This window comes from Schistocerca nitens, unplaced genomic scaffold (genome assembly GCF_023898315.1).
Source record: "Schistocerca nitens isolate TAMUIC-IGC-003100 unplaced genomic scaffold, iqSchNite1.1 HiC_scaffold_456, whole genome shotgun sequence".
Taxonomy (NCBI): Eukaryota; Metazoa; Arthropoda; class Insecta; order Orthoptera; family Acrididae; genus Schistocerca; species Schistocerca nitens.
The window spans coordinates 908-13,580 of NW_026045989.1; the positions used below are offsets into that span (position 1 = coordinate 908).

General features: G+C 62.0%; 1 protein-coding gene across 1 annotated transcript; it reads right to left on the reverse strand.

Moving 5' to 3' along the window:
* Positions 1 to 1,713: 1,713 nt before the first annotated feature.
* On the reverse strand, positions 1,714 to 3,091 carry LOC126232147 (collagen alpha-1(III) chain-like; the record flags this gene model as incomplete). Its single annotated transcript, XM_049942452.1, has 1 exon — positions 1,714 to 3,091. A coding segment is annotated over one exon (1,378 nt), but the record flags the coding sequence as incomplete, so codon positions are not given.
* Positions 3,092 to 12,673: the final 9,582 nt, after the last annotated feature.

A 12,673-nucleotide genomic window follows, 5' to 3' on the forward strand; every position in this document is an offset into this window, starting at 1 on the left:
TGTGCCATCGTCGCAAGGTGTGCTATCTTCGCAAGGTGTGCCATCTTCGCAAGGTGTGCCATCTTCGCAAGGTGTGCCATCTTCGCAAGGTGTGCCATCTTCGCAAGGTGTGCCATTCTCGCAAGGTGTGCCATCTTCGCAAGGTGTGCCATCTTCGCAAGGTGTGCCATTCTCGCAAGGTGTGCCATCTTCGCAAGGTGTGCCATCCTCGCAAGGTGTGCCGTCCTCGCAAGCTGTGCTGTCCTCTCAAGCAGTGCTGTCCTCTCCTCGCAAGCTGTGCTGTCCTCTCAAGCTGTGCTGTCCTCTCAAGCTGTGCTGTCCTTGCAAGCTGTGCTGTCCTTGCAAGCTGTGATGTCCTCGCAAGTTGTGCTGTACTCACAACTTGTGCAGTACTGGCAACTTATGCTGTCCTCACAAGTTGTGCTGTCCTCGCAAATTGTGCTGTCCCCAAAAGGTGTGCTTCCCTCGCAAGGTGTGCTGTCCTTGCAATGTGTGCTGTGCTGTCATCAAAAAGCATGCTATGTTCACAAGGTCAGATACACTAACTACGTGTTCTGTCATTGTGAGGATTGCCGGTGTCAATATCTGCTGTCAATGTAAGCTGTACTGTCCTCACAGGTTTTGTACTCATCTCAAGGTGAGCAGGTATGGCATGGCACAATATACACTTATCAGAAATTGCGTTTTTCCTCCCAACATGTTGTACCTTAATATGGTGTTCTGTAGTCGCTTGTTTAACGGTCCTGAAAATATTTGTTGTTCTCATAAGATACGCTGTCCTCAAAAAGTATGCTGCCGCAAAAGGTGTGTTGTCCTCGAAAGATGTCCTTTCCTTGCAGGCTGTTTTGTTCTTGCAAGGGGTGTGCATTCTGTGCAAGGTGAGCTGTCCCCGCTGGTTGTGCTGTCCGTGAAAATTATTATGTCCCCCACATGGTGAGCTGTACTGCCAACATGTGCTAACCTCATAATGAGTGCAGTCATTGGAACATATAATTTTTCAGAAAATATGCCATCTTCATATATTGTCCTATCCCCACATGGTGTACTAACATTACAAGGCATACTCTCCTCTTAGGGTGTGCCTCCCTTATAAAATGTCCTCTCATTCCAACATGTGCTCTCCCTTTAAGGTGTGCGGACTACCTAAAGTGAGCTGTCCTCTGCATATCTGCCATCCTCTTAACGCTTGATGTACTCAGCAGGTGTGCAGTTTTATTGGTGTCTTGTGTTCTGAAGGTATCTTTGCAGGGTGACCTGTCTTCATAAGGCATGCTAACTTCACAGGTGTGCTGCCATCTCTAGGTGTGCAGTGCTTGTGAAGTGTGCTGTCCCTGCATGGTGTGCCATTCTCACATGGTGTGCCATTCTCACATGGTGTGCCATTCTCACATGGTGTGCCATTCTCACATGGTGTGCCATTCTCACATGGTGTGCCATTCTCACATGGTGTGCCATTCTCGCATGGTGTGCCATTCTCGCATGGTGTGCCATTCTCGCATGGTGTGCCATTCTCGCATGGTGTGCCATTCCCGCATGGTGTGCCATTCTCGCATGGTGTGCCATTCTCACATGGTGTGCCATTCTCGCATGGTGTGCCAGTCTCGCATGGTGTGCCATTCTCGCATGGTGTGCCATTCTCGCATGGTGTGCCAGTCTCGCATGGTGTGCCACTCTCGCATGGTGTGCCACTCTCGCATGGTGTGCCGTCCCCGCCTGGTGTGCCGACCCCGCCTGGTGTGCCGTCCCCGCCTGGTGTGCCATCCCCGCCTGGTGTGCCGTCACCGCCTGGTGTGCCGTCACCGCCTGGTGTGCCGTCCCCGCATGGTGTGCCGTCCCCGCATGGTGTGCCGTCCCCGCTTGGTGTGCCGTCCCCGCTTGGTGTGCCGTCCCCGCTTGGTGTGCCGTCCCCGCTTGGTGTGACGTCCCCGCTTGGTGTGACGTCCCCGCCTGGTGTGACGTCCCCGCCTGGTGTGCCTTCCCCGCCTGGTGTGCCGTCCCCGCCTGGTGTGCCGTCCCCGCCTGGTGTGCCGTCCCCGCCTGGTGTGCCGTCCCCGCCTGGTGTGCCGTCCCCGCCTGGTGTGCCGTCCCCGCCTGGTGTGCCGTCCCCGCCTGGTGTGCCGTCCCCGCCTGGTGTGCCGTCCCCGCCTGGTGTGCCGTCCCCGCCTGGTGTGCCGTCCCCGCCTGGTGTGCCGTCCCCGCCTGGTGTGCCGTCCCCGCCTGGTGTGCCGTCCCCGCCTGGTGTGCCGTGCCCGCCTGGTGTGCCGTCCCCGCCTGGTGTGCCGTCCCCGCCTGGTGTGCCGTCCCCGCCTGGTGTGCCGTCCCCGCCTGGTGTGCCGTCCCCGCCTGGTGTGCCGTCCCCGCCTGGTGTGCCGTCCCCGCCTGGTGTGCCGTCACCGCCTGGTGTGCCGTCACCGCCTGGTGTGCCGTCCCCGCATGGTGTGCCGTCCCCGCATGGTGTGCCGTCCCCGCTTGGTGTGCCGTCCCCGCTTGGTGTGCCGTCCCCGCTTGGTGTGCCGTCCCCGCTTGGTGTGACGTCCCCGCGTGGTGTGACGTCCCCGCCTGGTGTGACGTCCCCGCCTGGTGTGCCTTCCCCGCCTGGTGTGCCGTCCCCGCCTGGTGTGCCGTCCCCGCCTGTTGTGCCGTCCCCGCCTGGTGTGCCGTCCCCGCCTGGTGTGCCGTCCCCGCCTGGTGTGCCGTCCCCGCCTGGTGTGCCGTCCCCGCCTGGTGTGCCGTCCCCGCCTGGTGTGCCGTCCCCGCCTGGTGTGCCGTCCCCGCCTGGTGTGCCGTCCCCGCCTGGTGTGCCGTCCCCGCCTGGTGTGCCGTCCCCGCCTGGTGTGCCGTCCCCGCCTGGTGTGCCGTCCCCGCCTGGTGTGCCGTCCCCGCCTGGTGTGCCGTCCCCGCCTGGTGTGCCGTCCCCGCCTGGTGTGCCGTCCCCGCCTGGTGTGCCGTCCCCGCCTGGTGTGCCATCCCCGCCTGGTGTGCCGTCCCCGCCTGGTGTGCCGTCCCCGCCTGGTGTGCCGTCCCCGCCTGGTGAGCCGTCCCCGCCTGGTGCGCCGTCCCCGCTTGGTGCGCCAACCTTGCTAGCTGCACTCTACTCACATACAATGCATAACAAGCCCCCCTTGCAGAGCAAGCTCAGCTCACATTGTGTGGTTCTCCCATCCCAAGATCTTCTGTCCTCAGTAGGGATGCTGCCCTCAAAAGGAGTGGTGTCCATGCTTCACGTTCTGTCCTTCAATTGAGTCACTTCCTAATAACATATGCCACTTCCAATCAGTGTAGTCTCTCACAATCTGTACTGTCTTTCGAATGTGTGTTGCCCCTGGTAGGTGTGCTTTCCTTTCATGGTGAGCTGTGAGCTGCTCTGACAAGAGCTACTAGTATCAGAACGATTGCTCCTCTACCTGCAGCAACATTTCTCTTTCTTATATGTATCTTCCTCACAATCTTGCATTATTTCATTACGAGTGCTATCCCACAAGGTGTACTGACTAAAAGTCATGCTACTTGGACTCGCTTTGCAGTCTTTACACTGCATGACGTCCACAAAGATCTTCTCACTTAATAGGAGTGATGAAATAAGACTATGCAGTAATAACGGTGTTTGCAGACTTCGCACGGAGTGCAGCCTTCGCACGGAGTGCAGCCTTCGCACGGAGTGCAGCCTTCGCACGGAGTGCAGCCTTCGCACGGAGTGCAGCCTTCGCACGGAGTGCAGCCTTCGCACGGAGTGCAGCCTTCACACGGAGTGCAGCCTTCGCACGGAGTGCTGCCTTCACACGGAGTGCTGCTGTTGCACGGAGTGCAGCATTCGCACGAAGTGCAGCCTTCGCACGGAGTGGAGACTTCGCAAGGAGTGCAGCCTTCGCACGGAGTGCAGCCTTCGCACGGAGTGCAGACTTCGCACGGAGAGCAGCCTTCGCACGAAGTGCAGCCTTCGCACGGAGTTCAGCATTCGCACGGAGTGCAGCCTTCGCATGGAGTGCAGCCTTCGCACGGAGTGCAGCCTTCGCACGGAGTGCAGCCTTCACAATGAGTGCAGCCTTCACAATGATTGCAGCCCCCGCAGGGAGTGCAGCCTCCACATGGAATGCAGCCTCCACATGGAATGCAGCCTCCACATGGAATGCAGCCTCCACATGGAGTGCAGTCTCTGCATGGAGTGCAGTCTCTGCATGGAGTGCAGTCTCTGCATGGAGTGCAGCCTCCACTGGGCTACACCCTTCACAGGGAGAGCAGCCTTTGCATGCAGTGCAGCAGTTTTCGCACAGAGTGTAGCCCTCGAACACAGTGCAGCCTTCGCACGGAGTGCAGCCTTCGCACGGAGTGCAGCCTTCGCACGGAGTGCAGCCTTCGCACGGAGTGCAGCTTTCGCACGGAGTGCAGCCTTCGCACGGAGTGCAGCCTTCGCATGGAGTGCAGCCTTCGCACGGAGTGCAGCCTTCGCACAGAGTGCAGCCTTCGCACGGAGTGCAGCCTTCGCACAGAGCGCAGCCTTCGCACGGAGTGCAGCCTTCGCACGGAGTGCAGTCTTCGCACGGAGTGCTGCCTTCGCACGGAGTGCTGCCTTCGCACCGAGTGCTGCCTTCGCACCGAGTGCTGCCTTCGCACGGAGTGCTGCCTTCGCACGGAGTGCAGCCTTCGCACGGAGTGCAGCCTTCGCACAGAGTGCAGCCTTCGCAGGGAGTGGAGACTTCGCAAGGAGTGCAGCCTTCGCACGGAGTGCAGCCTTCGCACGGAGTGCAGCCTTTGCACGGAGTGCAGCCTTCGCACGGAGTGCAGCCTTGGCCGGAGTGCAGCCCTCGCACGGAGTGCAGCCATTGCACGGAGTGCAGCCTTCGCACGGAGTGGAGACTTCGCAAGGAGTGCAGCTTTCGCACGGAGTGCAGACTTCGCACAGAGTGCAGCCTTCGCACGGAAAGCTGCCTTCGCACGGAGAGCTGCCTTCGCACGGAGTGCTGCTGTTGCACGGAGTGCAGCCTTTGCACGGAGTGCAGCCATCGCACGGAGTGGAGACTTTGCAAGGAGTGCAGCCTTCCCACGGAGTGCTGCGTTCGCACGGAGTGGAGACTTTGCAAGGAGTGCAGCCTTCGCATGGAGTGCAGCCTTCACACGGAGTGCTGCCTTCGCACGGAGTGCAGCCTTTGCACGGAGTGCAGCCTTCGCACGGAGTGGAGACTTTGCAAGGAATGCAGCCTTCGCGCGGAGTGCAGCCTTCACACGGAGTGCTGCCTTTGCACGGAGTGCAGCCTTTGCACGGAGTGAAGACTTCGCAAGGAGTGCAGCTTTCGCACGGAGTGCAGCCATCGCACGGAGTGCAGCCTTCGCACGGAGTAGAGACTTTGCAAGGAGTGCAGCCTTCGCACGGAGTGCAGCCTTCACACGGAGTGCTGCCTTCGCACGGAGTGCAGCCTTTGCACGGAGTGAAGACTTCGCACGGAGTGCAGCCTTCGCAAGGAGTGCTGCCTTCGCACGGAGTGCTGCCTTCGCACGGAGTGCTGCTTTTGCACGGAGTGCAGCCTTCGCACGGATTGCCGCCATCGCACGGAGTGCAGCCTTCGCACGGAGTGGAGACTTTGCAAGGAGTGCAGCCTTCGCACGGAGTGTAGTCTTCGCACGGAGTGCAGCCTTCGCACAGAGTGCAGCCTTCGCATGGAGTGCAGCCTTCGCACGGAGTGCAGCCTTCGCACGGAGTGCAGTCTTCGCATGGAGTGCAGCCTTCGCACGGAGTGCTGCTTTCGCACGGAGTGCTAACTTTGCATGGAATGCTACTGTTGCACAGAGTGCAGCCTTTGCAGGGAGTGCAGCCATCGCACGGACTGCAGCCTTCGCACGGAGTGGAGACTTCGCAAGGAGTGAGCCTTCGCACAGAGTGCAGCCTTCGCACGGAGTGCTGCTGTTGCACGGAGTGCAGCCATCGCACGGAGTGCAGCCTTCGCACAGAGTGCAGCCTTCGCACAGAGTGGAGACTTCGCAAGGAGTGCAGCCTTGGCACGGAGTGCAGCCTTGGCACGGAGTGCAGCCTTCGCAAGGAGTGCAGCCTCCGCACGGAGTGCATCCTTCGCACGGAGTGCAGCCTTCGCACGGAGTGCTGCTGTTGCACGGAGTGCAGCCTTCGCACGTAGTACAGCCTTCGCACAGAGTGCTGCCTTCGCATGGAGTGCAGCCTTTGCACGGAGTGCAGCCTTCCCACGGAGTGCTGCCTTCACACTGAGTGCTGCCTTCGCATGGAGAGCTGCCTTCGCACGGAGTGCTGCTGTTGCACGGAGTGCAGCCTTCACATGGAGTGCAGCCATCGCACGGAGTGCAGCCTTCGCACGGAGTGGAGACTTTGCAAGGAGTGCAGCCTTCGCACGGAGTGCAGCCTTTGCACGGACTGCAGCCTTCGCACGGAGTGGAGACTTCGCAAGGAGTGCAGCCTTCCCACGGAGTGCAGCCTTCGCACGGAGTGCTGCTGTTGCACGGAGTGCAGCCATCGCACGGAGTGCAGACTTCGCAGAGAGAGCAGCCTTCACACAGAGTAGAGACTTCGCAAGGAGTGCAGTCTTCGCACGGAGTGCAGCCTTGGCACGGAGTGCAGCCTTGGCACGGAGTGCAGCCTTGGCACGGAGTGCAGCCTTGGCACGGAGTGCAGCCTTGACACGGAGTGCAGCCTTCGCAAGGAGTGCAGCCTCCGCACGGAGTGCAGCCCTCGCACGGAGTGCAGCCTTCGCACGGAGTGCAGCCTTCGCACGGAGTGCAACCTTCGCATGGTGTGCTGCCTGCGCACGGAGTGCTGCCTCCGCACGGAGTGCTGCCTTCGCACGGAGTGCTGCTGTTGCACGGAGTGCAGCCCTCGCACGGAGCACAGCCATCGCACGGAGTGCAGCCTTCGCACGGAGTGGAGACTTCGCAAGGAGTGCAGCCTTTGCACGGAGCGCAGCCTTCGAACGGAGAGCTGCCTTCGCACGGAGAGCTCCCTTCGCACGGAGTGCTGCGTTTGCACGGAGTGCAGCCTTTGCATGGAGTGCAGCCATCGCACGGAGTGCAGCCTTCGCACGGAGTGGAGACTTTGCAAGGAGTGCAGCCTTCGCACGGAGTGCAGGCTTCGCACGGAGTGCAGCCTTCGCACAGAGTGCAGCCTTCGCACAGAGTGCAGCCTTCGCACAGAGTGCAGCCTTCGCACGGAGTGCAGCCTTCCCACGGAGTGCTGCCTTCGCACGGAGAGCTGCCTTCGCTTGGAGTGCTGCTGTTGCATGGAGTGCAGCCTTTGCACGGAGTGCAGCCATCGCACAGAGTGCAGCCTTCGCTCGGAGTGGAGACTTTGCAAGGAGTGCAGACTTCGCACGGAGTGCAGCCTTCACACGGAGTGCTGTCTTCGCACGGAGTGCAGCCTTTGCACGGAGTGAAGACTTCGCACGGAGTGCAGCCTTCACACGGAGTGCTGCCTTCGCACGGAGTGCTGCCTTCGCACGGAGTGCTGCTGTTGTACAGAGTGCAGCCATCGCACGGATTGCCGCCATCGCATGGAGTGCAGCCTTCGCATGGAGTGGAGACTTCGCAAGGAGTGCAGCCTTCACACGGAGTGCAGCCTTCGCACGTAGTGCAGCCTTCGCACGGAGTGCAGCCTTCGCACGGAGTGCATTCTTCGCACGGAGTGCAGCCTTCGCACGGAGTGCTGCTGTTGCACGGAGTGCAGCCATCGCACGGAGTGCAGCCTTCGCACAGAGTGCAGCCTTCGCACAGAGTGGAGACTTCGCAAGGAGTGCAGCCTTCGCACGGAGTGCAGCCTTGGCACGGAATGCAGCCTTGGCACGGAGTGCAGCCTTGGCACGGAGTGCAGCCTTGGCACGGAGTGCAGCCTCCGCACGGAGTGCAGCCTCCGCACGGAGTGCAGCCTCCGCACGGAGTGCAGCCTTCGCACGGAGTGCAGCCTTCGCACGGGGTGCAGCCTTCGCACGGAGTGCAGCCTTCGCACGGAGTGCTGCCTCCGCACGGAGTGCTGCCTCCGCACTGAGTGCTGCCTTCGCACGGAGTGCTGCTGTTGTTGGAGTGCAGCCCTCGCACGGAGTGCAGCCATCGCACGGAGTGCAGCCTTCGCACGGAGTGGAGACTTCGCAAGGAGTGCAGCCTTCGCACGGAGTGCTGCTGTTGCACGGAGTGCAGCCTTCGCACGGAGTGCAGCCTTCGCACAGAGTGCAGCCTTCGCACGGAGTGCAGCCTCCGCACGGAGTGCAGCCTTCACACGGAGTGCTGCCTTCGCATGGAGAGCTGCCTTCGCACGGAGTGCTGCTGTTGCACGGAGTGCAGCCTTCGCACGGAGTGCAGCCATCGCACGGAGTGCAGCCTTCGCACGGAGTGGAGACTTTGCAAGGAGTGCAGCCTTCGCACGGAGTGCAGCCTTTGCACGGACTGCAGCCTTCGCACGGAGTGGAGACTTCGCAAGGAGTGCAGCCTTCGCTCGGAGTGCAGCCTTCGCATGGAGTGCTGCTGTTGCACGGAGTGCAGCCATCGCACGGGGTGCAGCCTTCGCAGAGAGTGCAGCCTTCGCACAGAGTGGAGACTTCGCAAGGAGTGCAGCCTCCGCACGGAGTGCAGCCTTCACACGGAGTGCTGCCTTCGCATGGAGAGCTGCCTTCGCACGGAGTGCTGCTGTTGCTGGAGTGCAGCCTTCGCACGGAGTGCAGCCATCGCACGGAGTGCAGCCTTCGCACGGAGTGGAGACTTTGCAAGGAGTGCAGCCTTCGCACGGAGTGCAGCCTTTGCACGGACTGCAGCCTTCGCACGGAGTGGAGACTTCGCAAGGAGTGCAGCCTCCGCACGGAGTGCAGCCCTCGCACGGAGTGCAGCCTTTGCACGGAGTGCAGCCATCGCACGGAGTGCAGCCTTCGCACGGAGTGGAGACTTTGCAAGGAGTGCAGCCTTCGCACAGAGTGCAGGCTTCGCACGGAGTGCAGCCTTCGCACAGAGTGCAGCCTTCGCACAGAGTGCAGCCTTCGCACAGAGTGCAGCCTTCGCACGGAGTGCAGTCTTCCCACGGAGTGCTGCCTTCACACGGAGTGCTGCTGTTGCACGGAGTGCAGCCATCGCACGGATTGCCGCCATCGCATGGAGTGCAGCCTTCGCATGGAGTGGAGACTTCGCAAGGAGTGCAGCCTTCACACGGAGTGCAGCCTTCGCACGGAGTGCAGCCTTCGCGCAGAGTGCAGCCTTCGCAAGGAGTGCATTCTTCGCATGGAGTGCAGCCTTCGCACGGAGTGCTGCTGTTGCACGGAGTGCAGCTATCGCACGGAGTGCAGCCTTCGCACAGAGTGCAGCCTTCGCACAGAGTGGAGACTTCGCAAGGAGTGCAGCCTTCGCACGGAGTGCAGCCTTGGCACAGAATGCAGCCTTGGCACGGAGTGCAGCCTTGGCACAGAGTGCAGCCTTGGCACGGAGTGCTGCCTCCGCACGGAGTGCTGCCTCCGCACTGAGTGCTGCCTTCGCACGGAGTGCTGCTGTTGTTGGAGTGCAGCCCTCGCACGGAGTGCAGCCATCGCACGGAGTGCAGCCTTCGCACGGAGTGGAGACTTCGCAAGGAGTGCAGCCTTCGCACGGAGTGCTGCTGTTGCACGGAGTGCAGCCTTCGCACGGAGTGCAGCCTTCGCACAGAGTGCAGCCTTCGCATGGAGTGCAGCCTCCGCACGGAGTGCAGCCTTCACACGGAGTGCTGCCTTCGCATGGAGAGCTGCCTTCGCACGGAGTGCTGCTGTTGCACGGAGTGCAGCCTTCGCACGGAGTGCAGCCATCGCACGGAGTGCAGCCTTCGCACGGAGTGGAGACTTTGCAAGGAGTGCAGCCTTCGCACGGAGTGCAGCCTTTGCATGGACTGCAGCCTTCGCACGGAGTGGAGACTTCGCAAGGAGTGCAGCCTTCGCACGGAGTGCAGCCTTCGCACGGAGTGCTGCTGTTGCACGGAGTGCAGCCATCGCACGGAGTGCAGCCTTCGCAGAGAGTGCAGCCTTCGAACGGAGTGGAGACTTCGCAAGGAGTGCAGTCTTCGCACGGTGTGCAGCCTTGGCACGGAGTGCAGCCTTGGCACGGAGTGCAGCCTTGGCACGGAGTGCAGCCTTGACACGGAGTGCAGCCTTCGCAAGGAGTGCAGCCTCCGCACGGAGTGCAGCCCTCGCACGGAGTGCAGCCTTCGCACGGAGTGCAGCCTTCGCACGGAGTGCAACCTTCGCACCGTGTGCTGCCTGCGCACGGAGTGCTGCCTCCGCACGGAGTGCTGCCTTCGCACGGAGTGCTGCTGTTGCACGGAGTGCAGCCCTCGCACGGAGCGCAGCCATCGCACGGAGTGCAGCCTTCGCACGGAGTGGAGACTTCGCAAGGAGTGCAGCCTTCGCACGGAGTGCAGCCTTGACACGGAGTGCAGCCTTCGCAAGGAGTGCAGCCTCCGCACGGAGTGCAGCCCTCCCACGGAGTGCTGCCTTCGCACGGAGTGCTGCTGTTGCACGGAGTGCAGCCCTCGCACGGAGTGCAGCCTTCGCACGGAGTGCAGCCTTCGCACGGAGTGCAACCTTCGCACGGTGTGCTGCCTGCGCACGGAGTGCAGCCTTTGCACGGAGTGCAGCCATCGCACGAAGTGCAGCCTTCGCACGGAGTGGAGACTTTGCAAGGAGTGCAGCCTTCGCACGGAGTGCAGGCTTCGCACGGAGTGCAGCCTTCGCACAGAGTGCAGCCTTCGCACAGAGTGCAGCCTTCGCACAGAGTGCAGCCTTCGCACGGAGTGCTGCCTTCGCACAGAGAGCTGCCTTCGCTTGGAGTGCTGCTGTTGCACGGAGTGCAGCCTTTGCACGGAGTGCAGCCATCGCACGGAGTGCAGCCTTCGCACGGAGTGGAGACTTTGCAAGGAGTGCAGCCTTTGCACGGAGTGCAGCCTTCACACGGAGTGCTGCCTTCGCACGGAGTGCAGCCTTTGCACGGAGTGAAGACTTCGCACGGAGTGCAGCCTTCGCACGGAGTGCTGCCTTCGCACGGAGTGCTGCCTTCGCACGGAGTGCTGCTGTTGCACGGAGTGCAGCCATCGCACGGATTGCCGCCATCGCATGGAGTGCAGCCTTCGCATGGGATGGAGACTTCGCAAGGAGTGCAGCCTTCACACGGAGTGCAGCCTTCGCACGGAGTGCAGCCTTCGCGCGGAGTGCAGCCTTCGCACGGAGTGCAGCCTTCGCACGGAGTGCAGCCTTCGCACGGAGTGCTGCTGTTGCACGGAGTGCAGCCATCGCACGGAGTGCAGCCTTCGCACAGAGTGCAGCCTTCGCACAGAGTGGAGACTTCACAAGGAGTGCAGCCTTCGCACGGAGTGCAGCCTTGGCACGGTATGCTGCCTTGGCACGGAGTGCAGCCTTGGCACGGAGTGCAGCCTTGGCACGGAGTGCAGCCTCCGCACGGAGTGCAGCCTCCGCACGGAGTGCAGCCTTCGCACGGAGTGCAGCCTTCGCACGGGGTGCAGCCTTCGCACGGAGTGCAGCCTTCGCACGGAGTGCTGCCTCCGCACGGAGTGCTGCCTCCGCACTGAGTGCTGCCTTCGCACGGAGTGCTGCTGTTGTTGGAGTGCAACCCTCACACGGAGTGCAGCCATCGCACGGAGTGCAGCCTTCGCACGGAGTGGAGACTTCGCAAGGAGTGCAGCCTTCGCACGGAGTGCTGCTGTTGCACGGAGTGCAGCCTTCGCACGGAGTGCAGCCTTCGCACAGAGTGCAGCATTCGCACGGAGTGCAGCCTCCGCACGGAGTGCAGCCTTCGCACGGAGTGCAGCCTTCGCACGGAGTGCAGCCTTCGCACGGAGTGCAGCCTTCGCACGGAGTGCTGCTGTTGCAAGGAGTGCAGCCTTCACACGGAGTGCAGCCTTCGCACAGAGTGCAGCCTTCGCACGGAGAGCAGCCTTCGCACGGAGTGCTGCCTTCGCACGGAGTGCTGCTGTTGCACGGAGTGCAGCCTTCGCACGGAGTGCAGTCATCGCACGGAGTGCAGCCTTCGCACGGAGTGGCGATTTTGCAAGGAGTGCAGCCTTCGCACGGAGAGCAGCCTTCACACGGAGTGCAGTCTTCGCACGGAGTGCAGCCTTCACATGGAGTGCAGCCTTCGCACGGAGTGCAGCCTTCGCACGGAGTGCTGCCTTCGCACGGAGTGGTGCCTTTGCACGGAGTGCTGCTGTTGCACGGAGTGCAGCCTTCGCACGGATTGCCGCCATCGCACGGAGTGGAGACTTCGCAAGGAGTGCAGCCTTCGCACGGAGTGCAGCCTTCGCACGGAGTGCAGCCTTCGCACGGAGTGCAGCCTTCGCACGGAGTGCAGCCTTCGCACGGAGTGCAGCCTTCGCTCGGAGTGCAGCCTTCGCACGGAGTGCAGCCTTCGCACGGAGTGCAGCCTTCGCACGGAGTGCAGCCTTCGCACGGAGTGCAGCCTTCGCACGGAGTGCAGCCTTCGCACGGAGCGCAGCCTTCGCACGGAGTGAAGCCATCGCACGGAGTGCTGCCTTCGCACGGAGTGCTGCCTCCGCACGGAGTGCTGCCTTCGCACAGAGTGCTGCTGTTGTCGGAGTGCAGCCCTCGCACGGAGTGCAGCCATCGCACGAAGTGCAGCCTTCGCACGGAGTGGAGACTTCGTAAGGAGTGCAGCCTTCGCACGGAGTACAGCCATCGCAAGGAGT